Raw genomic sequence first — 26380 nt, 5'->3', positions numbered from 1 at the left:
TCTGATCTTATGCTGGTATTGATGAAGGTATGTGTTTCACTTTCTATACGGCAGACATCAATACATGCTTCATGGATACAGAAGTAATAGATTTCATATCCCCAGCTCCAACCAGCATGAAAAGCAAATGCAGAAGATTCGGCAGTACTAGAGACTGAGGAGGAAGTCATCCATTTTAAAGGTTATGCTCTCTTTTGGATGAGTTTCTTGATCTTTTTCATTTCTAAATGCTCTTGTTAATATTGGCATAATTTTTTTTCCATAAGAAAAGAAGCTAATGCTTTCTGCTTTCCTAATTTTGTAGTATGTTTAAACTTATATACAAAGTTCACAATTATCTACTTGCTTAGAATCTGAACAAGAGAGATACAGAAAATACATTTTTTAGGGCTATTTGCCAACATCATTTGCATCTGTTATCAGATTTGGCCACCAACATTAAATTTTGTAGCATGTGATGAAATAATTAAATGAAGGCAGCAGAAAGCTGAAAATACTATTTCAAAATCAACTAATATTTTCACAAAACAGTTTTTCCTCACTACCTTCCGTCTCAGTGGAATACATGCAACGCAAAGTAGTGAAAAGAAAACAGAAAGCATACTGTGGGATAAATAAGGAAACTTAATGCCTACTGTCAGTCCCAGCCAGTGCAATATCTGTACTGGTTGCTTGCAGGGAAGATGCTCAAAGAAAATAAAACTGGTACACCCAAATGTTATGATGAACTGTTACAGTGACTATCCCAAAAGATAAACCTCTGCAATGGTTGTAGGAGGGCAACAGGTGAAGGTGATGCAGGATTTGAACAGTTATGCAAATTTTTTGTTTTGTGGCAAAGGCTGAACTGCAGTATTAAGACATCAATAAAAGACACGCATGTATTGTTGCACTCTTGCATCACTGGGAGAAGCTCAAATAAGCATTGAGCAATTACTGTCTATAAAGTCACAATCATGTTTTTCCACAATTGGACTTTACGTACCCTGCTGTACCTAAATTCAAAAACACAGCCTGTATTTTCCATTCCATACTTTGACATGTCATTTAGTTTTTACTTAAAAGTCCACTGGTTTCAGTACTAAAATTTGTGCTAAAAGTCTGTTATGCTTTTAATTTCATTTGTAAAAGTTCTGGTGCTATAAGAACACAATGCTTACAGTTTTCTACAGTCACAAAATATTGTAACTTTTAAATGAGCTGCTCGTTACTTGTTTTGTGTGTTCTTGCAGACACTGTTCTGGCAAATAAAAACAAAAATGAAATGTTCAAAGATGGATTTGTAAAATTTTCAAAAAACAAACTAAATACAGCAATGTTTATTCACCAAAGCTATCTCAAACATCTGCACTAGTATTTGCATCCCACTGTGGGATGTAAGGAAGGCAGGGTTAAAAACACCTTATTGTCTGGCTATTTCCTGAGCTAAAAGTCTGAAATGTAACGGGCAAATACAACAGTGGTAAGCAAGATACATCTGTGAAGAAGCCACTGCAAGATGTCATGCAAAGCTAACATGGTGTACAAAGACAAGGTACAGCAGAAAAGAAATGCCCTACAAAAGGAAAAGCAGCCAAATCAGACTTTATTGGCACCAAACTAGACGTTACTTTGCAGGGAAGAAAATATATTCTAGGATGAGGCAAAATTGTGTACAGCATGTCAATGTCTGATTTATTAGACTATTAATTTTTTTTGCCTAGTTACACATTCCTTCTATCCATTCACTCTGGTGAAAAATTCAGTAAAGCACTTTAATATAAAATTCCATCTTATTTACATCTGCTGTGGTAAATCTAAGAATTCCCTGAGTCTCTTTCCTGACTGAGGACAGTGCTGACATTCCCACTGGAAATGCTCAATGTATGCAGGGTTTCACCAAATGAAAAATCCTCGGGAGGAGAGGCAGAAGGAATAGATTCCTCTACATCAGAATCCTCATAAGCAGAGAGGGGTTGCATGTCTTCATATCGAGAAACCTCAGAGTCATCGGACTTCTTTTCAGATAAAACTACTGGAGACAAGTCTCTTTTTCTTTTGGAAGGGGTAGCCTGGCTTCCCCTTATAAGCATAATAAGTCTTCCGCCATTTTAAGCATTTGAGATTGAAGCATGGAAGCAGGTGCCTGAGCTTGGGTCGTCATTTTTTTTAGGCGTAGTTCGTACCCTGGGCCTTAGAAAGTCGGTAGTTTTATAAAGTACTGAAGACGCGAAAGAAGTCGTTGGTTTGTGTTGAGCATCAGTAGCGTGAAGAACTTCCTCGGAAGCCGGTGCTTGCTCAGCAGCTCTGGACCCATCCAAGGTAGAGACATCCGCAGGATCCATAGTCGAAGAAGAGCCTCGCGACATACCAGACTCTGAACGAATCTCGGTAGCAGCCTGCGAATCCACAGAAGCGGGTTATCAGGGGCCGAGAAACATCCACAATTATGGTAAGTGGGACACAACTGTTCTATGTTCTTCATAGTCAATGTTGCAGTGCTATTCTTGGGATGACTCTCAAAGCAGACAGTTGGGTGGTAGGTCATCTGTAGAACCCTAGGAAATACGGTTTTGTAGAATGGCAGTAGTGAAACCTGCTCTAGGCCTAAAGACATTGACTGGGTTACAGTGTTTTTTAAAGGTGTGCACCAAGTTCCATATGACTGCCTCTGGGATGGCCTGAGTAAGGACTCCTTTGAAGAAAGCAGCGATAGTTGCCCCATGCCTGGTGGAGTGGGCCTTAATGTGCCCAGGTACAAATTTTCCAAGGCAGGAGTAACACAACTTAAAGCAGTTGCATATCCATTTGGAAATACTTTGTTTGGAGACAGGACTGCCCTATTTACCCTCTGCAAAAGCCACCAGTAATTGCTCAGCTCTATTGGGGGTTTTAATCCTGTCTAGCTAGCACCTGATTTGACTATGTACATCCAGGAAATGAAGGACTTGCACTGCCCTGTTCTGTGGATTTGGGAATAAGACTGGCAGGTGGACAGCATGGTTTAGGTTAAGTTCTGATACCACCTTAGGCATAAAGATGGGTTTGTTCTAAGGGTTACCCTATTCCTGTGAAAGGTAGTGAAAGGTACTTTACTCATGAAGTCTTTCAGCTTACAAGGCCCTCCTTTCTGATGTGACAGCTATATGGAAAATGGTTTTATAAGTGAGCACCTTTACAGAGCCAGTGGCAGCAGATTCAAAAGGGGAGGGAGGCAAGGTGAATTTCTCTAGCACATACTTTAGATTCCAGGCAAGAAAAGGGTTCCTCCTGAGTGATCTCAAGTGAATTACTCCTTTTAGGAAAAGTTTCATGTAGGGGTGTGAGAAGATAGGTGGAGCACTGTGCAGGTAAGCTGATATGGCAGATGCATGTACTTTAATTATGGAGTAGGAAAGTCCCTTTCTGAACAAGTCTGTAAGGTACTCCAAGACTGAGTTGATGTCTGCCTGAGAAGGGTTGGTGTTCCTGCTGTGGCATCAGATGGAAAATCTCTTCCATTTTGCCAGGTAATATTTTCTGGTATTGGGTTTCCTTGCCTCTTTAACAATGGAAAGCATGTCCAGCAGACAGAAGGCATTCCTTGGTGTCAAAACCCAATCCACCAGTCTGTTAATGTGAATAAGGCTAGAAGATAATCGAATACAGATCTCATGGCTTGACTGAGGTTTACTTACTGCAGTACGGTGCAGAATTTCTCATCATTGAAGGTCAGGAGAAGAGAGACCCAGTGTTGCCTTGGCCACAGGTGGGCCACTAGGACCATGCTGGGTCTATCCACACTGACTTTTCTCTTTACCCCAAGGATCAGTGGCAAGAGCGAGAATGCATACTAGAATAAGTTTTCTATGTGAAAAAGAAAGCATTTATTTTCAAAGTCTGTGTATGCTGAATTTTGGAGCAGAACTTCTGTAATTTTCTATTCTGATGAGAGGCAAAAAGATGCAATGAATAGGTTAGGTCCACGAGCACCTCTCTCTTTAGCATCCATTCATTAGAGTCTAGACGATCCTTGCTTAGAGAATCTGTTAGGGTATTGTTATGAAATGGAATACAAACATTATTAGAGTTAGCCCTAGTTCTTGAGCCGGCAACCAAATCTTCCTTGTGAGGATGAACAAAAGGTAAGACAGGTTCCCCCTTGCTAGTTTATGTACCCCTTCACTGTGGTATTGTCTGTCCAGGTCTGCAAGGTCCCTAGGCTTAAATTCTGCTGAAAAGCCTTTACAGCCAGGTAGACTGCTAGTAGCTCCTTGTGACTTGTATGCAGTTCTCTGCTGTAGTGTCCACATGTCCTGCACTTTCAAAGAAACTAAGTGGGACCTTGAAACCATGTTTGAACTGTCCACGCTGATGATCTTGTCTGCTTTCAGTAAAGAGAGATTTGCACCTGGACTCGGCAGTATGGTGTGCTTCCACTACAGGAGCTCCCACTTCAAGCATGGAAGGAGAGGCAGTAAAGTATCCAGGGGTCGAGAATGCTACTGAAGTTTTCTCATGTGTAACTTTGCCAGTGTGATCATGAGAACACAGGATGTGATGTAACCCAGAATCCTCAGAAACTCCCTTGCCAAGTTGTGTTGTTTTGGAAACAAGCTCGTCAGGTAGTCTGACAGGAAAGGTATCTTGTCCTAGGGAAGAAAGGCTTTCTGTTGAGACAAATCTATGAAAGTTCCCAGAAAGAGGGTACTTGTTTTATGAGCAGTTTGTGACTTCTAAAGATTTAAGATAAGAGCTATCGTCATTCAACGGTGATCTGCAAGGTGTCTAGAGTCTTGGCTGTGCATTTCCATGAATGAAACAGTTGTCTAAAAAGGGGTAAATATGAACTCCTACAATTCTGCAATGTGCTATCAGAGGAGCCAATCATTTTGTGAAAACTTTGGGAACAGAAGACAGCCCAAATGGTAAAGCACAGAACTCAAGTGAGAGCCTGTTGCTGCAGATCTTAGGTATTTTCTGTGACTGTATGCTATGGGGACATGGATGGAAGTAAATGTCTTTCAGGTCTAGAGTGAACATGAAGGCATCAAGAAAGATCACGGGGAGTAGTTTTTGTAAAGTATTTTGAACTTTGGGATATTGAGAAGCTTGTTTATTTCTGAAAGGTCCAATATGGGCCTCCAGGTACCCTCCCCTTCTTGGAACTAAAAAGATCCTTGAGTACTGACCTGGAGGAACAGGCTGAATGGATCCTTGGTGAAGTAGTTCCCGGGGATAGGTGGTAAGATGCTTTCGTGTTCTATTGGTGGTTTTGAAATGCTCAAGGAGGTGGTATTTTTCTAAACTGGATGTAGTACCCCCTCCCTTACTATGATGTTGAGGACCCACTAAACCCTGATGATAGCTTTCCATTGATTTAAGAAGGAGAGTCTTCCAGCCACAGGTTTGAAGGGGACGGTGGGTAGGGGAAAGGAAGAATGGGGTTGAACATAATCGTACTTGGTCTCTGTGCTGGGTGGCTCTTTAGAGCTCCCTGTTCTGTGCAGTTGCTCAGTTTGCCACCTCTGGATTGTCTGAGTCTCTTGCTATGAGGAGGCCTCCACTTGGGGGGAATGCAAAGGGTTTGAGGGGTAATTCCTATTGTACTTTGGTGCTGGATACAGATAAAATTCCATCACAGTTTTTATTCGCTTTCCTTTTTTATCCAGCTTTTCAAATATCTGTTCAGCTGAAAGTCTGAAATGGAATTTTTTTTAGTGCAGCCATCTAGTAGTTCGCACTTGACCTGATCTGACAGAGGTTGGTTTGTGAGACATGCATGCCTGCAGATGACAGAAACTGTGGCAAATGGTCTGCATAATGCATTTAAGGTGTCACAACCACACTTTAGGGAGTGTCTGGAGACTTGTAAAGCTTCTCCTGCTGTCTTCTGAATTTCCCTTGATAAGGTTTTATTCACAATGTAGTCCACCTTAGCTAAAACTTTGTTCTGTAGAGACTCAAGTTTTTTTAGCATATGGAACGGGCAATAGAATGCTCTCATTGCAAGGGTGGCAGAGGTATAAGCTTTCTTCCCATATCTAATAGTGTACTTTCACTATCACTAGGTAAGGGATGTCTAGTTGTCCCCTTAGGTACATCTTTTGTAGATTCAGTAGAGACTGCTGAGGGGTCACCCTTGGGATTTTTGTAAAGGTGCATGTGAAATTCAAGCCCTCTATAAAACCAATCTGATTTCCTAGGAGCACGTCAGGATGTAAAACACTGTCTTCAAAGACATCATCCAGTACTACACGTGTACAAGAGGGACATCTTGTGGTTTGGGAAAAGGAAACTCAGCAGCTCCCTGTAATGGGTTTGAGTTTCTCAGAACAGTTTGCCTTCCCATTTGAAAGCCTCTTTCATTCTGTGAAGGGTATCCCTGAAAGAAAGGTTCTCCACCTAGAGAAAGAGAGGGTGTCATCAGAGTCTGAATATGGGTAAGTATGTGGTGGTAGGTGCCCAGAGTAGGACAACTCTTCCTCATCTTCTGAGCTTGAGGAATCTGAAACATCTTGAAAAGCCACCTCCTTGCTTCTTTTGGATGGGGAAGCTTTAGTAGCAAAAATGTGGGAGGGATCCCTGGATTTCATGAAAGCCATGAATTCCTGTGCTTTTTTTAAGGCGATCTTGGGCTTTTTAGTGAAAGGTAAATTTATTATGCCCAGTGTTAATGTACATGATTTGAGATTTAACTTTGGCACTTATGTATGTAACAGATGCAAGGCTTGTAAACATATTGTGAATAGTTTTGGGAATATTGGTGGACGTAGACTTACAGTGAAAAGTTTTTTTTTTTAAATGTGATACCACTGGTACAATCTATGCCCTTAAATGTCCATGTAATAAATGTTATATTGGTCAGTCTCGGAGAGCTTTTAAAGTAAGACTTCTTGAGCATTTAAGGGATATAGAAAACTTTAAAGAAACTAATTCTGTGGCAGTTCATTTTCACCAAGAACATCAGGGTTCATCTGTGGGCTTACAAGGTACCATTTTAGAAAAAGTGGACGGCAATAATTGTGAATTTACTGACACTTATTTTAAGGATAAACTTTTATATAAAGAAGCCATCTATATTCTTAAATTTGATTTTAAGGATAAACTTTTATATAAAGAAGCCATCTATATTCTTAAATTTGATACTCTTATACCTAATGGCATGAATTTTGAACTTAACTGGAGAGTAGTTCTCCTTTAATTATGCTTGTGATTTTCTCTAACTGAATTTTTATTGAATAATTGATTGTGTTATTTATATGGAGTGTGTTTTGGTTGTGTATTCTCCTTTGACGGCATTCCAGCCGAGACGTCAAAGAGTTAAGAGAGTGAATAAAATACTTCTGGATTCTACTGGGTTAGTGGTCTTTTGGTTGTTTTTCTATCCAATTTATTTTATTTTGTTTTAGTTGTGTATGATCTTGGGCTTTGGCCTGAGAAGAAGTGGCTGAAGGCACAGGCAAAGAAAAGAAAGTGGATTGTTTTGGTTTAGATGTCCGTTTAGAAGGATGAGCTGAGGTTGTGAGTCATCCAACCTCCCTCATGACCCACAACCTGACCATCAGAAGCTGAGGCCTGCTGAACAACCTCAGACCCGACAAACATCTGTGTCATGGTAACAGTGGTAGGTAAGCCAGAAACCATAATGGGCTCCCAAGGGACTGCATCAGAGGGTTCAGGCCTGGGAGTCACCAGACCAGGAGACTGCAAAGGCATCCCACCTCAGTCTTCAGTTGACTAAGGGACTAAAGCAGGAGCTTTCTCAGAAATGTCACAGTCTTTGATCTTTTTGCCTTTCCATTTCCTTGGAATGACTCCAGCAGAATTTGGTACTTGCGAAGACCCCTGCAGAAGCAGTGGGTTTCAACGCCATAGGGAAAATGAAGACAGACTCCATACAGGCGGCTAATACTGCAGTCCAAGGTTTGGTGGGTTTTGCATGGAATTTTGAACATTTAGGACAGTTAGAAAAGTCATGTTGAGGCTCCAAGCAGAATAGACAAAACAAGTGAAAATCTTATGCAGGATTTGTTTTCCACACTTCAAGCAATTTTTGACTTTTTTAAACATTAAATTAATGGAGGAAAATCCCCAACAGGTTACTTACCTGACTGGAAGATGAAGGCACTCTGGAAAAACAAACCAACCAATGGACTGCGAGCGTTCTGAACTCAAGTGAAGAGAATCTGACTGCACTGCTAGAAAGGACTGAAGATGGCGACAATGGATGCCCTTCTTGTATCCTGATGTCAAGATGTCAGTCTTCAAGATATCTGTCGGCTAGGGATGATACAAAGATTCTGGAAGTCGGGTCAGTCATGGGCTTCTGCATGGCAGAAAGACCCAAGAATCAGTACTGCAACCTGACTACAAAGAACATGCTTCTTGACTCCTTGGCAATATTTATGTAGAGGAAAGTGCCTTGAAAGTTTGAACAGTACATCCAGTTCCTGTTTGAAATACAGAGAAAGATGGACTGTACTGTGTCCTTCCAAAACAATTCTTTGTGGATAAACCTACTTAGGCCATTCAGATTGGGTACAGACCTGATATTCTTTCATTTTTCTAGGAACCGTAAAGAACATGGGATAATAATCTGATCCCTTCTAGTTGCAGAGATGTCTTGGATGGCTCATTTCTTTACGAGGTTTTAACACCTCTTTTGCCTGCTATAATCTTCTGATGGTATGCGACCATCTGTCAAGGGGACTGTGGAGGATTGTGAAAGGGGATTGGAAAACCACTTGAGATCACTGTCCTTAACCACTTGCCTTATGTGAAGACCAGCCATGCAGTCAGATGGAAGGACAGATGACCCCTGAATGTCTCATGATAGGGACATTTGGGAAAGATCTCTGGGATTATAGACTGCTTTTCGTCAAATGCTCCCATTTCTAAACTAGTGACTGCTGAATGTTACTGCAGTTATGTTTTTTTTTTTTTTAAACAAGAAACATCACTTATGAAATAGGCAATCATACATTTATATAAATGAAAACAAACCACACTGACATATTTTCAGATGCAAACATTGTACGTTACTTATCTTGTCTACATTTACTGTCAGTCTCATTCAATTCTTGCCTTCTCTTAAACCTAATTCCTTCTCCAAAAAATTATCCTGAAAGTATTGTTCTCACAATTCCCATTTTTTCTATACAATTTGCTCCTAGCCTTTTCTAAGGATCCCACTTCTAGTTCTTTCATCTCTGTTACTATACTCGCTACTTCCAGTACTGTTGGCTTACACTATGATTTCTATTTTCTAGTAATTATACTTTCAGAAGTCACCAGAATTAAACTCAGCAGGGCTTTGGTATATCTAGGCAATTCTGATTCTGTACCATAGTTCAAAAAAATTATTTCCTTAGTTATACCAATTTGCTCACCCAGTATTTCTGACAGCGTAGTCAGGATACAATTTTTAAAGTCCATTACACTCCCCAAAAAATATGCTCCCAATTACCTATTTCTTCCCCATCACATCTCCAGCATTTGCAACCTACCTGAAGAAAAACGTTTTTCAGTCTGTTTGGAGTATAAAAACACTTCCAAGCAAGGATCCCAAATTTTCCAGTCTTTGGTGTGCATCTCAGAGCCATATATATATATATATATATATATATATATATATATATATATATAGATAGATAGATATATATATAGATATATATATATATATATATGCAATTCACAAAGAAGCAATCTTTCTTCCCAATCCTTTCCAAGCTCCTATGATTGACTTCTATACTGACCATCCAATATTTTATATGCCCACTACTAATTATCCCTTTAACAGCAGCTTCTGTTCTGAATTCTACTAAAAACTCTACCGGCACTAGTCTTTCAATTAGGATCCCCTATTCCTTTCTCTTTGCCTACACTCTGACATCAATCCTTGATAGGGAAGGCAATCTCTAGCTTGCAGTCCAAATGAATTTTTGGCCTCTTCCCATTCTATTAATTTTCCCACTGTAATTATTTGCTCCCATACTTTGGTTTTCTTCAGTAAATTCCAGTCCCCGCTTGCCTATTCTTTTACCCCAAATGCAGCCATCCCTACTGGCAGAATCTCCTTTCTCCATTGCCATGTTGGCTTAGTTCTTAGAATACTTTCTGCTACTTTAGGACTATAATATTCTGTATGGTTATTGTTATTCTCCTTAAAGATCGGCACACAAAATCCCAGTCTCTCCTTATTTCTTGAGCCCCCCCCATTTCATCAGCATTCCTTTCCACTTTGAATTATAGCTTTCTGCTTGTGCTACGTATAGCAGCCTTAACTGTGTAGCTCTGAAATACTCCAAATCAGATAATCCCAAACCACCTTGCTCTATATCAACTTAACCCACAAGACTCTTGCCCTTTTACCCTCCCAGATACAATTATTCAACTCTTTATTAATTGCTATCCACACCTTCTCTTACATTTAATAAAAATATGCCTGACGTGTGTATACAACTAAACGGATAAAAACATTTTCACTGCTTATATATCTTGCTATCCATAAAACAGAACTTCCAATTTCTCAGTTTTTGTATTACTTTTTGTTTAGTCTCTTCCCACATATCCTTAGCTGCCATAACAGAATATTTTTTAATTCATACTCTTAAGTACTTCATTTTACCATGTCCCTATAAATACGGGTATTGCTGAACCAATTCATGTGTGGGAAGATAGGTTACAGCTATTGCTTTTATCTTCATTAAATTTTCTTTCTTGAAAAATACTTCAAACTGTCTCAGAATGTTCCAGAACACTGAAATGTCCTTTTCTGGTTTTATCAGGTACAAAATAATATCAGCAAATAAAGCCAACTTTTCTTGATTATCATACTAATTGCATTCTTGAATTTCAGAGTCCTTTATTTTCTTTGCCAATGGTTCTAAATATAACACAAATAACAAAGGGGAAAGAGGACATCCCTCACTGGTTCCTCTGCTCAGAGAACATATCAGAGAGGACACACACTTTAATTTTCACCCGTTACCAGTCATGTTGGTTCTTTCAAGATCTTCGACTATTCTTTTGCTGTTAAGATATGCTGAGAAAGCAGATAAAGTAGGCATTAATGCACCCTAAAAAGCTGCACTGTGGAACCTGGAACTTGACACCAAGAGTGGTGAGTCTTATTCTTTTCTTCTATGTTCTCTAGGTGATTCTTTACTGATAAGCCACAAATGCAGATTCACTGAGGACGGCATTAAGAAAGGCTGTCTTGGCGTCCTCAGTGAAGATTGAGATGCAGCCAGATATAAAGGGGACAAACTATGCCAGCACCTAGTGCCCTCACTGCACCATCGGCAGAGTTGTGAGACAAGTGTATAGTGAAACTGGCAATGGCTGCCATCTGAGACTGTAGTCTGTCCTTCAGCAGTCCATTTTGTAACATTTCCAGTGACTTGTTCATTTCCTGAGCTACCAGAATCTTGTTATGTGAGAGAGTTTATTGCCCTCACGCAGGATGTGTAAGCAAGTTTCACATACCTGTCCATGGCTCTTAATTTTTAATTGGGGGATGGACAGCATAACTCAATAAAAGATGCTGCAGCAACAACAGAATATAAGGTTTTCAGGCTTTGGGATGAGGGAGAGTTGTTCATGGCCTCCTATGAACAGGTGCCACAAAATCATTTTTTTCTCATTCAGTTCTGAACACTAAATGCACTATTCTGTTACCTTTTATTATTATTATTATTATTATTATTATTATTATTATTATATTCTGTTACTGAGCTACCGCCGAGGAAGAAGTTTAGGGGAACTGAAGGATCCCCCGAGGAGCAAACAGGTCATGGAGTCAGAGGGGCTACCCCCACCTTATCTCAAGTACCTCCTCACACTGTAGATCATCTGAGTGAATGTCTGATAATCACATATTTATCACCATCAATATCTGGTGTGAGGGAATTCTAAGGGAGTTCAGTTGCCCCCTCTTCCACCTGTTCTTCCTACTGAGCCGAGGATGTTAACAGGATTGAGGATGATGAAGTTTCTGAAGTGAACCAGACATCCACGACAAATCCTACAAGGGATCTCTAGTCCCTTTGCCCTGCTGGATGGCTAAGAATCAGGCAACGAAATGTTCCCTGTTGAAGCTGAAGTTGTAGCTGGAACAGACGTCATATCTGCTCCAGCTACAACTTAACAAAAAGGGCAGTCTGATTCATCCATTTCAGGACTGACGCTGAAGTCATAATCGAGGCAAACAGCAACTTGGGCATGCTGCTCAAGGACAACTGAAGTTAACACTAACCCACAGCCCACCCCCGACAACAGGACCAAGACACCTGCTGACCCCACAGCCCCACAATGGGAATATTAGCCAAGGTGGCTGGAAAGCTGACCCTCCTGACTCAGTGAATAGCCCCATATAATAGAACTGAAACCCAGACTCCAACAGCTTAGATGCCAATGCCATTGATGCAGATTATAAAGTTGACACTGAAGGAATTAATACCAAAGGTCATGGACCTGGCATCTAGATCCCAGCTAATGCTGCCAAATCCACTGAAGCTGACATAGATGCCTTAAGGTTTGAACTTGGTCTCAACAGGACTAGCATGGGTATGAAAGCAATTATGAAGAAGTGTGATGTCCTGGACAAAGTATTTCTGTCCATCCTAGCACGGGGGGGGGGGGGGGGGGCATCAGAGGGATAAGGCAAGATACTTTCTGTTGGACCTTGATAAAGGTCTCCATCATTTTTTTTTTCGCATTAAAAATCTGGAAACTTAATGGCACAGCTTCTGTGGGATTTTCTGGAAGATGGCATAGAAGGAAAAATTCTCCATACTTTAGAATCAGGGAGAAAAAGACCCATCGATTCTAGGGGTTCAAGGATAAGGCAAAGCACTTTGTTGGATGTTGACAAAGATCCCCATAATTTTTCAAATTCAAATCCTGTAAATTGATTGGCACAGTTTCTGAAGGGTTTTCTAGAAGATGGTTTGGAAGAGGAAAGATTCTGCATACTTCAGAACCAGGAAAAATTACCATTTCGGTTCTGACAAGTTTAACAGGCAACAGACAATAATTCAACTGGAACTGGCACACCATAAGCCAAGGGAGTAGAAAATGACTTTTCTAACCTTGTTTTTTTATCAGTACTAGCCAAACAGTAATCTTGGCTTGTATTATCAACTCTTGTCAGGTTATGCTGCTCTCTCTTCTCTCTACCATTAGACTTGGCTGAACTGGCAGGGTACCAGAAACTGAGAGGGCCAAACCTAAAATAGAACTTGATGTTAAATCCTTGTCAGGAGAAGATGTACTGCATTTTCCCCTCTATGTCTGCTGATCAAGTCTTCCCCTACCAGTCTAATTAAGTTATTACCCTGTCCTGGTATTTCTTAACAGCAGCAAAAGCAGAGTGAAGGGACAGAGCGAAAGGACTAACAACCAGGAAGTCAAGGAAGTGATTTCTGCTGTTGCTGGCATCATACCAAAGACAGTTTTGTTGTGGCCATACCCCCACCTTCACTGGCTGACTCAAGCACAAGTGTCACTGTGGGAGCATCCTTTGCAGTTCCCCTTCTATGCCCGAGTCCACACATGTGCCAGTGAGAGGTACCTTTAATAGCTTGGGATCATCAAGCCCATTTTTTCCTAGTCCTCTGCCACTGAAGATGTGAAAATCTACAAATACATGGGAGCAAGCCCATCTCCTCCTAGTCCAGGATGGGTGATTTATTGTGAACTGGTCATTCTGAGCTTGCCCACTTGTCACTTCCAGCACCCAAGCCTCTATATGAATTCATATTATGTTATGTGGGTCATAGTCAGGGCTTTATCCCACTATTCCACACAACTAGTTTAGTTAACTTTTAATCTATGCAACAAAGTTATTTTTCTTTTCCTTAACAAGCATATGATGTAAATGATGCACAAACTTAACATACTGCAGTGAAATGTCCTCCTAAAATAAATACACACAATGTTTACCTTGTTGTTGAATTTTATGCCCACATTTAACTTCTTCAAAAATGTAAATCAAAAATCTGGAAACTGATGAAAACTGCTAATCTGTGCAGAAATGAACAGGCAATAAGCACTAAAATACAGACGATGGCACCATAACGGCAGAGCAACAAATTACTAAAACTGCAAATGTGAGGCAATAAAAAATGCCAAGGTCTAGGGATGATGGGCTAAAAGGAAATATAAAACCGTGATCAAGCTGCAGAACAGGAGCAGACAACCAACTGTAAAATACAGTTTATACAAATAGTGAGAAAAACATCTCCTAATAAAAAACAAACAAATCATAAGTTTACACTAACTACATACAACCTGGGACCATTTCACTGTTGCTAGCAAGACGTACAGTAAAAGACATGATTCTACATGGGACGCTATGGGTAAAAGTGAAGGGTTAGTAGCCTGGGAGAGTTTCAGCTGCTGAGCTGACTAAAGAACTCTGGCTTCTAATGATAAAGGACCTCTGCTCATACCAAATAAGTGGTTAACATGTCAGAGGAATACAGAAATCTTACCTGGTCATCCATATATGCAAACAGCTATAATGTACTATAAGCTTATAACAACTCTGGTGATATGCTGGTGTAATGAGATTTAGACAAATCTTAAGTTTTGCTGCATTTTTCTCCTTTAGATGTACTGTGTTTCACAGTTGTAGATTAAACTTAGGCATATACCCTATGAAGCTAATGTAACTATAAACCTAAAGAAATGGACTAACATGATTGTGGGTGACACCAAGCTTGTTGTGCTGGCTGGTGGTAAGATGAGATAACTGGAGTAACCTTTTATGAAATCAGGCAAAGTGGGTAGAAGACAGAAGTTAGAATTTAATGCAGAAAAAAAAGCTTTGCCTACAGGTTCTGACTGTGAAGTCTTGGCTCACGAGTTTAAACTTGTCAGGAACACAATCTCACAAACAATTTGACAGAGTTTTTTTTTTTTTGGGGGGGGGGGGGGGGCAAGCCCCCTAACTCCATGGTGGTATAAAGACATGTAACAAGGGGAAAAAGCACAATATCATTGCTGGTGCAGTTTCTAAATGTACACCAGCAGTGAATTTATAGGGAAACCAGTGATTGGGAAGTTCAATAAAAGGCAGCTGAACTCTACCATAAAGAACCTCATCCACATTACACTTGACAAGGGAAGTCAGAAAGAAGGTGAAAAGTGATCCTTCTCATTCAGGGAGGGGGAATCAAGGAAAAGTGTAGCGAACAAAGGCAGCAGGACATGGAGAAGTCAAGACAAAAAATGTATGTGAGATAATGGTACCCCTAAACTCGAATGTACAAAACAATACAACACGGTTGAGGGAGGAGGTGACAGGACAGACCCTGGACAAGCAGAAGCCATTCCTCTACCACTTATCATAATGAGTACACCATACTGTAAAGCACCGTGTTCAGATCCTTAAAGTTTTAGAAAGCAAAGGACATTAACGTGGTAAATGGTGTGCAAGGGCCACGATGGAATCAGGGAAGTAGGGGTGAAGAAAAACTGAAGCCTGTTGAGGTTAGCTGCAGCAATAAAGATCAAATGGGTCACTGTCTTTTAACACGTATCGATAAGTGCAACTTTACATTTCAATGTGACATGCTACCAGATGAGGAAAAAAATTTTTATGAACACAAAAGTGATCTGATCACTGAAATCATATACATGATAGACGATGCTTCATTTAAAGTGTCAAGAAAAAAGCTATACAGAGAAGCTAATACTTTAACAAGTATTGCTGGCTTCTGCCATAACCATGTGTAACCCTGCGAAAGCTGACTGATCCAAGTACTTGGTGGTTGCAAAACAAAATTATCGTCTCGCAAAAATGATTCTCAGAAGACCTGACTATTACAGAATGAACACTAAGCACACAAAAAGATGGCACACAGAAAACAAAGCCATACAAAATGCAACTTACTTTGTCTCATCCATTACTTCTACTTCAGGGGGGGCTGTGATAGGTGCATTTGAGTGTCCTGCTGTTGGGTCATCTGTGTTGAGTTCGCCATTTGTTGAACTAACCACCTGCAAGAATGACCGAGGTTAAATGCAGCTACTGAAACAACTTTTAGAAAGACTTGCCTATTTTACAACCAAAAATATCTTAACACACAGAAGCACAGTAAGACATGAAAGAAAAATATCTCTGATTTAAAAAAACACAGACCAAATCATCACAGTGCTGTACTGTCTGAATCAGTAGTACTCCATCAAAACTGGAAATTAAATTTAGATATCTCTGGAAGCATGTGTCCGAGTGAATCTACTGGTAGTCTAGAAGCAGAAATTTAACTTTACTAGTCATCTGACCCCATTTCCTGGACTAAAGTTTATTTTTATTAATTTGTTAACTAGGACAACACACTGGTCAGGCACATCTTTTTTATGTTTAGCACACAGGTATGATGAAACAGATTAGACGATGGAAAAAACACACACACAAAAGAAGCTATTACAAAAGACGTGCAGTTACTCAGAATAAAACAATGAGAGAAGCAGTTAACTACTGCAATATTTACAAAAATGTTTCAAACACTGACTCCGTATTATTTATTTAGCTCCATGCAGCTGGCCATAAGCTGCCACCAACCTCTATTTGTTCACTGGCTCTGCTGAATCCACCTTGGGCCAACCCAGGCTCTACCAAACACATATCCAGAGCCAGTGAGTAAACCGATGATACTGGTACAACATCATACTGCTCATGGGGAGCATGACCTAACTTCCCCACCCTCTTGCAGACTTGCAATCTGTCTGTTATGGCTGCTTTCAGTAGGTGAATGTGAGTTTCTGTGCTTGTACAATGTGTAACCTCCTGACCAAGTAGCACACAAAGCTCACCAGGTTCCTTATACTCCTACTACAGCGAACCAGGCTGAATCCCTCCCCAGGATGGAAGAGCCAGCATCAGCCTCTCATTCCCATCCTCTTCTATCCAGTCCCTCAAGTGCCCATGCCGCTATACAGTCATAGGTCATCTGGAGTGCAGGTCTAGACTCCGTACTATTTACTGTGGTGACAGAGTATTTGTACATAGGAGAGGTGTTAGCAAGATAAACTGTGTCAACAGTGACAGAGGATTAAAGAGAAAGCAAAGAAGGGTGAACAAGTGGGTGAAAAAAAGTAATACAAAAAGGAGGGAGGGATTAACTAAGGGAAACTGGGAGGGGAGAAAGTACAGTTGTGTACACTTACCATAAATGTAGATGTTTGAGTGTATTCACTGTTGCAGTCATTACAATTGGGTTATCCTGCTGGCAGGTTACCCTCAGTCGGCCTGAATTCCAAAGTCTAGGTCCGGCGTCAGTCGCTGTCGCCTCTTCCCTGATGTCAGTGCACCAGGGGTATAAAAGATGCAGCCAACGCCATTTTCTTCTGTTTTTCTTGCCCCAGATGTCAGGTGCCCCCAAAAGGGTAGGCTAAAAATATGTCAATAAAACATGCATGCACCAAAGTAAATATTTTGTCTTCATCTACAAGCAAATACACCACATAGGTTGTACAGAATAGAGAAGGACAGATAAAATCCATCAAAGAAATGGTGGATGGCGGGTGGGTAACCTGGACTGCAACAGTGAATACACTCGAACATCTACATTTAAGGTAAGTGTACACAACTGTACTATGTTCTTCGTGTTTCACTGTTGCAGTCATTACAATTAGGTTGAATCCCAAAGCTAAGTTTGGGAGGCTGGAGCTAAATAGCATTAGGAGCAGCTATTAGGACCTGCAGAACTGCAGTGGCAAAGCCTGCCCTGGATTTAGAGTAGAGTGGTAAGTGATAGTGCTTTGTGAAGGTGTGCACTGAACTCCAAGTAGCAGCGTCTAAAATATCTTTGGTTGGTACTCCCCTGAGGAAGGCTGCTGAAGCAGCTGCTGCCCTGGTTGAATGTGGCCTAATGCCCTTAGGTACTGGCTTGTCATGTTGTGAATAGCAGAAACGAATGCAGTGGCCTATCCACTTTGAAATAGTCTGCTTTGAGATGGCCTTTCCTTGTGATCCTGCAGCATATGCCACTAGTAATTGCTCTGTCTTTCTGAAAGCTTTGGTTCTGTTCAAATATAAGTGTAGCTGTCTGTGTATGTCCAAAGAATGCAGAATTCTCTCCCCCTTATTCTGTGGGTTTAGATAAAAGGTAGGCAGATGAATAGTTTGGCTAAGGGCCACACTGGACACTACTTCAGGCATAAAAGTTGGGTTTGTCTTCACAGAAACCCTGTCTGGATAAAAAATGATAAAAGGTTCCACAGCCATGAGTGCCTGTAGCTCTGAGACTCGTCTTGCAGAGGTTATTGCTAGGAGCAGAGCTGTTTTCCAAGATAAAAACTTTATGTCAGCTATAGCAGCTGGCTCAAAAGGAGGCAGGGTGAGTTTTTCTAAGACATAATTGAGGTCCCATGCAGGTATTGGTGATCTTCTTGGAGGCCTTAAGTTTTTGGCCCCTCTGAGGTACTGCCTTAATAACGGATGAGAAAAGATTGGTGGTTCTGCATTGTAATGAGCCGAAATGGCAGAGGCGTTTGTCCAGCATCTCAGTTAGGTATTGCAAAATCTGAGGAATATTTGGTAAAGCTGTGTCAATTCCTTGTGACTGGTTCCAAGCACAGAATCTCTTCCATTTTCCAGCATATGATTTTCTAGTACTAGGTCTCCTGGCCTCCAAAATGACATCCATCACTGCTTTAGTGAGAGGTGTGTTTTGTATGACTACATTATCCGCCATGCTGCCAGATTTAAGGACTTGAGTTGGCTGTGCAGGATCTGATTGTTCTGCTGGGACAGTAGATGAGGCACTTGAGGTAAGGTCCAGGCTGGGCATTGAGACAAGATCCTTAGGATTGGATACTAGTACTGGCGTGGCCAGTATGGGGCAATCCGTATAATTTTTGGCTTCTCTTGTCTGACCTTTAGGAGTACCTTAGGGAGGAGAGGCAGAGGTGGAAAGGCATATACTGTTAAGTTTTTCCAGCTGAAAGATAGGGCATCCACTTTCCATACTTGTCTGTGTTAAGTCCTTGTGCAGAATCTCTTTAGTTGGCAGTTGTGAGGTGAGGCAAATAGATCTATGTCCGGACATCCCCATTTCCTTGTTATCATGCTGAAGACTTGTGGATCCAATTTCCACTCGTGGGGATCCATGAGGTTTCTGCTTAGTTCGTCTGCCAGAGTATTTATCTTTCCTGGCAGGAATTGTGCCTGCAGATGTACTTGGTAAGTCAATGCTGTGTCCCACAAAGTCATGGCCAGTCTGCAGAGGGGGTAAGAATGAGTGCCTCCCTGCTTGTTTATATACCACATGACCATGGTATTGTCTGTTTTTATCAGTTGTTGTCCCGGATTTAGTAGGTCCTTGAAGGCTGTCAGGGCATTTTGAACAGCTAGCATCTCTTTTTGATTGATATGTAGATGCATTTGGTTTGCGGATCATGTGCCTTGAATACATCTTCCTGCCATGTGGGCTCCCCAGGCATAATCCGATGCGTCCATTGTTAATGTCTGGGTGGCTGGGGGTAGAGTGAATGGCTGTCCCTTGTTTTGGTGACAGGCCTTCGCCCACCATCGAAACTCCTGTTGCAGGCAGGGGATGAGAGTAACTACAGTTTCCAGGCTGGGGCAATGTTGAGCCCAAACACTTTTTAGGTACCATTGAAGTTTCCTCATATGCAGTCTTGCATATGGAATTAGTAGAATGCAGGATGCCATGAAGCCCAAAGCCTACAGAATTTTTCTTGCAGATAAGTGGGCCTTTGTTGCCAACATTTTGAAATAGGTAGTCAGTTGCCTTTGTTTGTCTGGCATGACATAAGCCATCTGGGCAGTTATATTTAAGCTTGCACCCAGGAATATTATCTCTTGAGAGGGTACTAGTTTTGATTTCTGTTCGTTGACTGTGTACCCTAGGCATGGTAGTAATCTCTTTACAAACGCCAGATGCTGTAGTAAAATGTTCGTGTTCTCTGCTTGAATGAGGCAGTCGTCCAAGTAAGGATATATTTGTATTCCTCTTTGTCTGCAGAATGCAATTACTGGTGCCAGGCACTTTGTGAAGACCCTGGGCGCAGTAGATAAGCCAAAGGGCAGTGCAGAGAATTGGTAGTGCATTGAGCCAGCTTTAAATCTGAGGTATCTTCTTTCTGCATGTTTGTCTGATTGGGACATGCAGGTATGCCTCTTTTAGATCTAAAGTCACCAGCCAAGCCTTCTTGCCCAACATGGGTACAAGCTGCTGTAGAGTCAACATTTTGAATTTTGGAATATCCAGACATGTGTTTAGAATAGATAGGTCCAGTATTGGTCTCCAGGCTTTGTCCTTTCTGGGTACCAAGAACAGCCTTGAATAGAATCCTTGTCCCTGCTCTTGCTTTGATACTTGCTGAATGGCCCTCATTGTCCATGAGGGTTGAGGCTTGTTTTTGTGCCTCTGCCCACTGATGTTTTGGCAGGTCTGGCCAACTGTTTGCCCTTGGCAGGGTATGGAAATGAAACTTGTAGCCATGAGACACTATGTTTAAGACCCATTTGTCCTGGGTTATTATGTACCAATTTTGAGAAAAAAGTGCTAGCTTTCCCCCTAAAGGTGCTGCCAGAAGATAAGTGCTTGGCGTAGGCAGGGGGAAGTCATTGGGACTGTTTCTTGTATGGCTGTGATTTGTCTTCTCCAGTTTTGGGGGTAGAAGCGCCCCATTGTTTAGACCTGTACGAACCTTGGGGCTGTGATCTGCCTCTAGGGCATCTGTATCTGCCCCTTTGTGGCCTGTCTGACACTGGAAAGGACCAATTCTTTGTAGGCCAGTGTCTGCTAAATCTTGGTGGCTGTACCTGTAAGAAATCCTTGACTGTTTGCATAGATTTAGCTTTGTCCTCCATTTTCTTTAACAACTCTTCTGCTTTAACACCAAACAAAGCATCATACTGTAATGGAACATCTAATAATTTTGCCTTAACATGATCAGGTAGATTTTGCTCCTTTAACCAAGCATGCCTCCTAATGACAGAACCCATAACTGCAGCCCTGCAGGAGGCCTCCAGAGAATCAAAACCACATTGCAAAGTATGCTTTCCAACTTGTTCAGCTGCATGCAATAAATTCTGCATTTCTTTGTTTTCTGCACATTCAGAATTTATCAACATTTTCTGTTTAAGCAGTGACATAATATATATTGCTGATATTTGAGCATATGAAACTGACAATTTAAAGCCCTTACAGCCAAAGTAGCAGAAGTGTAAATCTTTTTTCCCCATCTGTCCAGTGCCCTAGAATCCCTGTCAGAGGGAGTAGGGTTTTTTGCAGTGGAAGCCTTGACCCCTTTGGGACCCTGAGAGATAGTTTCTGGGTCAGTAGCAGGGTTTTTGAAAAGGAATTTGTGAATCAGGAACACTGTAGTATCTGTCCGGCTTAACAGGAGCTGGAGGTAAAGAGTCAGGAGTCAGACTGGACTCTGAAAATACATCATCTACAATGTCTAACACAGGTGGAATAGCAAGGGGCCTGTGTTGAGGTAGTAAAAGGAAGTCTCTGAGCCTTTTCTTAGATTCTGAATAATCTTGGCTCTCCCAGTGGAAATGATCCCTCATGGTATGCAGAGTTTCCCCAAAAGAATAATCCTCAGGAGGAGAGGCTGAAGGGATAGATTCTTCAGCATCAGAATCCTCATAGGGAGGAAGAGAGTATTCCTGATCAGAAGAGGAATAAGAAGAAATGGAAACCTGATCTGAAGATTCATATTCTGTATCTTGCCTAGGCCTCTTATCAGGAGGGGGATGGGAACCCCTGATCAAAGTAATTAGGTCTTTGGCCATTCTGAGCATCTGTTTTTTAGGCATGGAGGACTGTCCATGGGGATGTTGTACTTGTTTCTTTGTCTTTAGAGGTGCTTTAGTCTTTGCCTTTGAAGCTGAAGTCATTTTAACATATAACTGTGTAGGCCTGAAAACACCCTCAGAAGCCGATGCCTGCTCAGCAGCTCCAGACCCATCTGAGGGAATAGTTTTCGAGGTTCCAATACCTTGAGTTTCCAGTGGCCTAGTCGGCTCCATGTGGGAGTCTGAAGTGGCCTGCGGCTCTAAAGCAGCGGGCGTCAGGGGCTGCGAAAGCACCTCACTGAGAACCAGCGACTGGCTTAGAAGAAGCCTCGTCGTCAGTTTTGGACCTCGGATGCCTGTCCTTTTCTTTGCGTTTCTTGTGAATTCTGGTAGTCGGATGGATATCAGATGACATTGTATAGTTAAATCTTCTGCCAAAATAATGAAATGCAAAATCGTACCGACGCTTAATAATGCGTTGGTTAAATCTAGAACAAAACCGACAACTAGCAACGTAGTGGTCAGGGCCTAGGCAAGGAATACAGTAAGAATGAAAGTCCTTATGAGGTATCTGCTTCCCACAAGAAATACAATTATTAACTTTTTCTGACATCGGTCGGGAGCAATAAAAAAGTTTCCCCAACGGGGTACTTAGCTTTTTAGTGAAGATTTCGGATCTGAAATTCGAACACGAAAATCTCAGGAGTCGGCCGACCGGTACTTGCGAACTGCTTTTGCTTCGGGCACCACGTGGCAAGAAAGACTGAAGAAAATGGCGTCGGCTGCATCTTTTATACCCCTGGCACACTGATGTCAGGGAAGAGGACAACAACAGCCGGACCTAGACTTTGGAATTCAGGCCGACTGAGGGTAGCCTGCCAGCAGGATAACCCAACTGTAATGACTGCAACAGTGAAACACGAAGAACATCAGGAAGAAAGATTAGAGGGAGAATGTTAGGCTTGGTAGGAGTAGTAGTAGTATAGTACAGTTGTGTACCTACCATAAATGTAGATGTTCCAGTGTATTCAATGTTGCAGTCATTACAACTGGGTTATCCTGCTGGCAGGCTACCCGCAGTCAGCTTGAATTCCAAAGTCTAGGTCCGACGTCAGTTGCTGTCGCCTCCTCCCTGACGTCAGTGCGTCAGGGGTATAAAAGATGCAGCCGATGCCATTTTCTTCAGTTTTTCTTGCCCCAGATGTCAGGTGCCCCCAAAAGGGTAGGCTAAAATTATGTCTACAAAGCATGCATGCCTCAAGTAACAAGTTTCCTTCATCTACAAGCAAATACACCACATAGGTTGTATAGAATAGAGAAGTACAGATAAGACCCAGAAAAGAAAAGGGGGATGGTGGGTGGGTAACCTGGACTGCAACAGTGAATACACTCGAACATCTACATTTATGGTAGGTACACAACTGTACTATGTTCATCGTGTTTCACTGTTGCAGTCATCACAACTGGGTTGAATCCCAAAGCTAAGGTTGGGAGGCAGGAGCTAAATAGAATTAGGAGTGGCAATGAGGCCCTGTAGGACTGCAGTGACAAAGCCTGCCCTGGATTTGGAGTAGAGTGGTAAGTGATGGTGCTTTGTAAACGTGTGCACTGAACTCCAGGTTGCAGCCTCTAAAATGTCTTTGGTTGGCACTCCTCTGAGAAAGGCTGCTGAAGTGGCTGCTGCTCTGGTTGAATGTGGCCTAATGTCCTTAGGCACTAATTTCCCATGTTGAGAATAGAATAAATGAATGCAGTGACCTATCCACTTGGAAATAGTCTGCTTTGAGATAGCCTTTCCTTGTGATCCTGCAGCATATGCTACCAGTAATTGCTCAGTCCTTCTGAAAGCTTTGTTTCTGTCCAAGTAGAAGTGCAGTTGTCTGTGTATGTCCAAAGAATGCAGAAGTTTCTCACCCTTATTCTGTGGGTTTGGATAAAAGGTAGGCAAATGAATAGTTTGGTTGAGGGCCACACTGGACACTACCTTAGGCATAAATGTGGGGTTTGTCCTTAGAGAAACCCTATCTGGATGAAAAATGATAAAAGGTTCCACAGCCATGAGTGCCTGTAGCACTGAGACTCATCTTGCAGAGGTTATTGCTAGGAGCAGAGCTGTTTTCCATGATAAAAGTTTTATGTCAGCTGTAGCGGCTGGCTCAAAAGGAGGCAGAGTGAGTTTTTCCAAGACATAATTGAGGTCCCATGCAGGTATTGGTGATCTCCTTGGAGGCTGTAAGTTTTTGGCTCCTCTGAGGTACTGCCTTAATAAAGGATGAGAAAAAATAGATGGCTCTGTATTGTAATGAGCTGACATGGCAGAGGCATGAATCTTAATTGATGAAAAGGATAGGCCTTTGTCCAGCATCTCAGTTAAGTATTGTAAAATCTGAGGGCTATTTAGAACAGTCATGTTAATTCCTTGCGCCTAGTTCCAAGCACAGAATCTCTTCCATTTTTCAGCATAAGATTTTCTGGTACTGGGCCTCCTGGCCTCCAAGATAACATCTATCATCGCTTTAGAGAGATGTGTGTTTTGAAAAGTTATATTATCTGCCATGCTGCCAGATTTAAGGTCCTGAGTTGGCTGTGCAGGATCTGATTGTTTTGTTGGGTCAGTAAGTGAGGAATTTGAGGTAATGCCCATGCTGGGCATTGAGTCAAGTTCCTGAGTATTGGGTACCAGTGCTGGCGGGGCCAGTCTGGGACAATCGGTATCATTTTTGGCTTCTCTTGTCTGACCTTTAGGATTACCTTGGGAAGGAGAGGCAGAGAGGGAAAGGCATATACTGTTAAGTTTTTCCAGCTGAAAGATAGAGCATCCACTTTCCATGCTTGCTTGTGATAAGTCCTTGTGCAGAATTCTCTGTAGTTGGCAGTTGTGAGGGGAGGCAAACAGATCTATGTCTGGGCATCCCCAATTCCTTGTTACCATGCTGAAAACTTGTGGATCCAATTTCCACTCGTGGGGATCCATGAGGTGGTTTCTGCTTAGTTCGGCTGCCAGAGTATTTATCCTTCCTGGCAGGAATTGTGCTTGCAGATGTACCTGGTAAGTCAATGCTGTGTCCCACGAAGTCATGGCTAGTCGGCAAAGGGGGTAGGAATGTGTGCCTCCCTGCTTGTTTATGTACCACATGACTGTAGTACTGTCCATCCTTATCAGTAGTTGTCCTGGATGAAGTAGGTCCTTGAAGGCTGTCAGGGCATTTTGAACAGCTAGCATCTCTTTTTGGTTGATATGTAGACGCATTTGGATTGCGGATCATGAGCCCTGAATGCATCTTCCTGCCATGTGGGCCCCCCAGGCATAATCCGATGCATATGTTGTCAATGTTTGCCTGGCTGGGGGAATGGTGAATGGCTGCCCCTTGTTGTGGTGACAGGCCTTTGCCCACCATCGAAACTCCTGTTGCAGGCAGGGAATGAGGGTAATTATTGTTTCCAGGCTGTGGCAATGTTGAGTCCAAACACTTTTTAGATACCACTGTAGTTTCCTCATATGCAGTCTTGCATATGGAATTAGCAGAATGCAGGATGTCATGAAGCCCAAAGCCTGCAGAATTTTTCTTGCAGTTACCTGGGTGTTTGCTGCCAACTTTTTGAAATAAGTAGTCAGTTGCCTTTGTTTGTCTGGCGTGAGATAAGCCATCTGGGCAGTTGTATTTAAGCTTGCACCCAGGAATATTATCTCTTGACAGGGTACAAGTTTTGATTTCTTTTCATTTACTGTGTACCCTAGGCATGTTAACAATCTTTTTACAAATGCCAGACGCTGTAGTAGTGTGTCCTTGTTCTCTGCTTGAATAAGGCAGTAGTTCAAGTAAGGATATATTTGTATTCCTCTTTGTCTGCAAAAAGCAATTACTGGTGCCAGGCATTTTGTGAAGACCCTGGGCGCAGTAGATAAGCCAAAGGGCAGTGCAGAGAATTGGTAGTGCATTGAGCCAGCTATGAATCTGTGGTATCTTCTGCATGATTGTCTGATTGGAACATGCAGGTATGCCTCTTTTAGGTCTAAAGTTGCAAGCCAAGCCTTCTTGCCCAGCATGGGCAGAAGCTGCTGCAGAGTCAACATTTTGAATTTTGGAATATCCAGGTATGTGTTTAGAATAGATAGGTCCAGTATTGGCCTCCATGCTTTGTCATTTCTGGGCACCAAGAAAAGTCGTGAGTAAAACCCTTGTCCCTGGTCTTGTTGTGGCACTTGCTGAATGGCCCTCATGTCCATGAGGGATGAAACTTGTTTTTGTGCCTCTGCCCATTGATTTTTTTGGCAGGTCCGGCATACCGTTTGCCCTTGGCATGGTGTGAAAGTGGAACCTGTAACCTTGTGACACTATGTTCAAGACCCATTTGTCCTGGGTGATTAGGTGCCAGTTTTGAGAAAAAAGTGCTAGTTTTCCCCCGAAAGGAGCTGCCAGAAGATAAGTGCTTGGTGCTGGCAGGGGGAAGTCATTGGGACTGCTTTCTGTATGGCTGTGATTTGTCTTCTCCACTTTTGGAGGTAGAAGCACCCCATTCTTTAGACCTGTATGAGCCTTGGGGCTGGGATCTGCCTCTTGGACGTCTATCTGCCTCTTTGTGGCCTGTCTGACACTGGAAAGGACCAATTCTTTGTAGGCCAGTGTCTGCTAA

The 26380-nt window shown here is 42.0% G+C and overlaps 1 protein-coding gene across 7 annotated transcripts in view; it reads right to left on the bottom strand.

Moving 5' to 3' along the window:
* Nucleotides 1-26380, bottom strand: part of CSNK1G3 (casein kinase 1 gamma 3) — a 2843512-nt gene that overhangs the window by 179767 nt on the left and 2637365 nt on the right. For all 7 annotated transcript variants that reach the window (XM_044060767.1, XM_044060768.1, XM_044060770.1 and 4 more), the window contains one exon: nt 15860-15966. In XM_044060767.1, the coding sequence (XP_043916702.1) occupies nt 15860-15966 (107 nt within the window). The remainder of the gene's footprint in view (nt 1-15859; nt 15967-26380) is intronic.

This window comes from Protopterus annectens, chromosome 2.part0, assembly GCF_019279795.1.
Source record: "Protopterus annectens isolate FY-2018-M chromosome 2.part0, PAN1.0, whole genome shotgun sequence".
NCBI lineage: Eukaryota > Metazoa > Chordata > Ceratodontiformes > Protopteridae > Protopterus > Protopterus annectens.
Note: the sequence above shows the minus strand (reverse complement) of the source record. Positions and strands in the feature narration are given on the sequence as shown.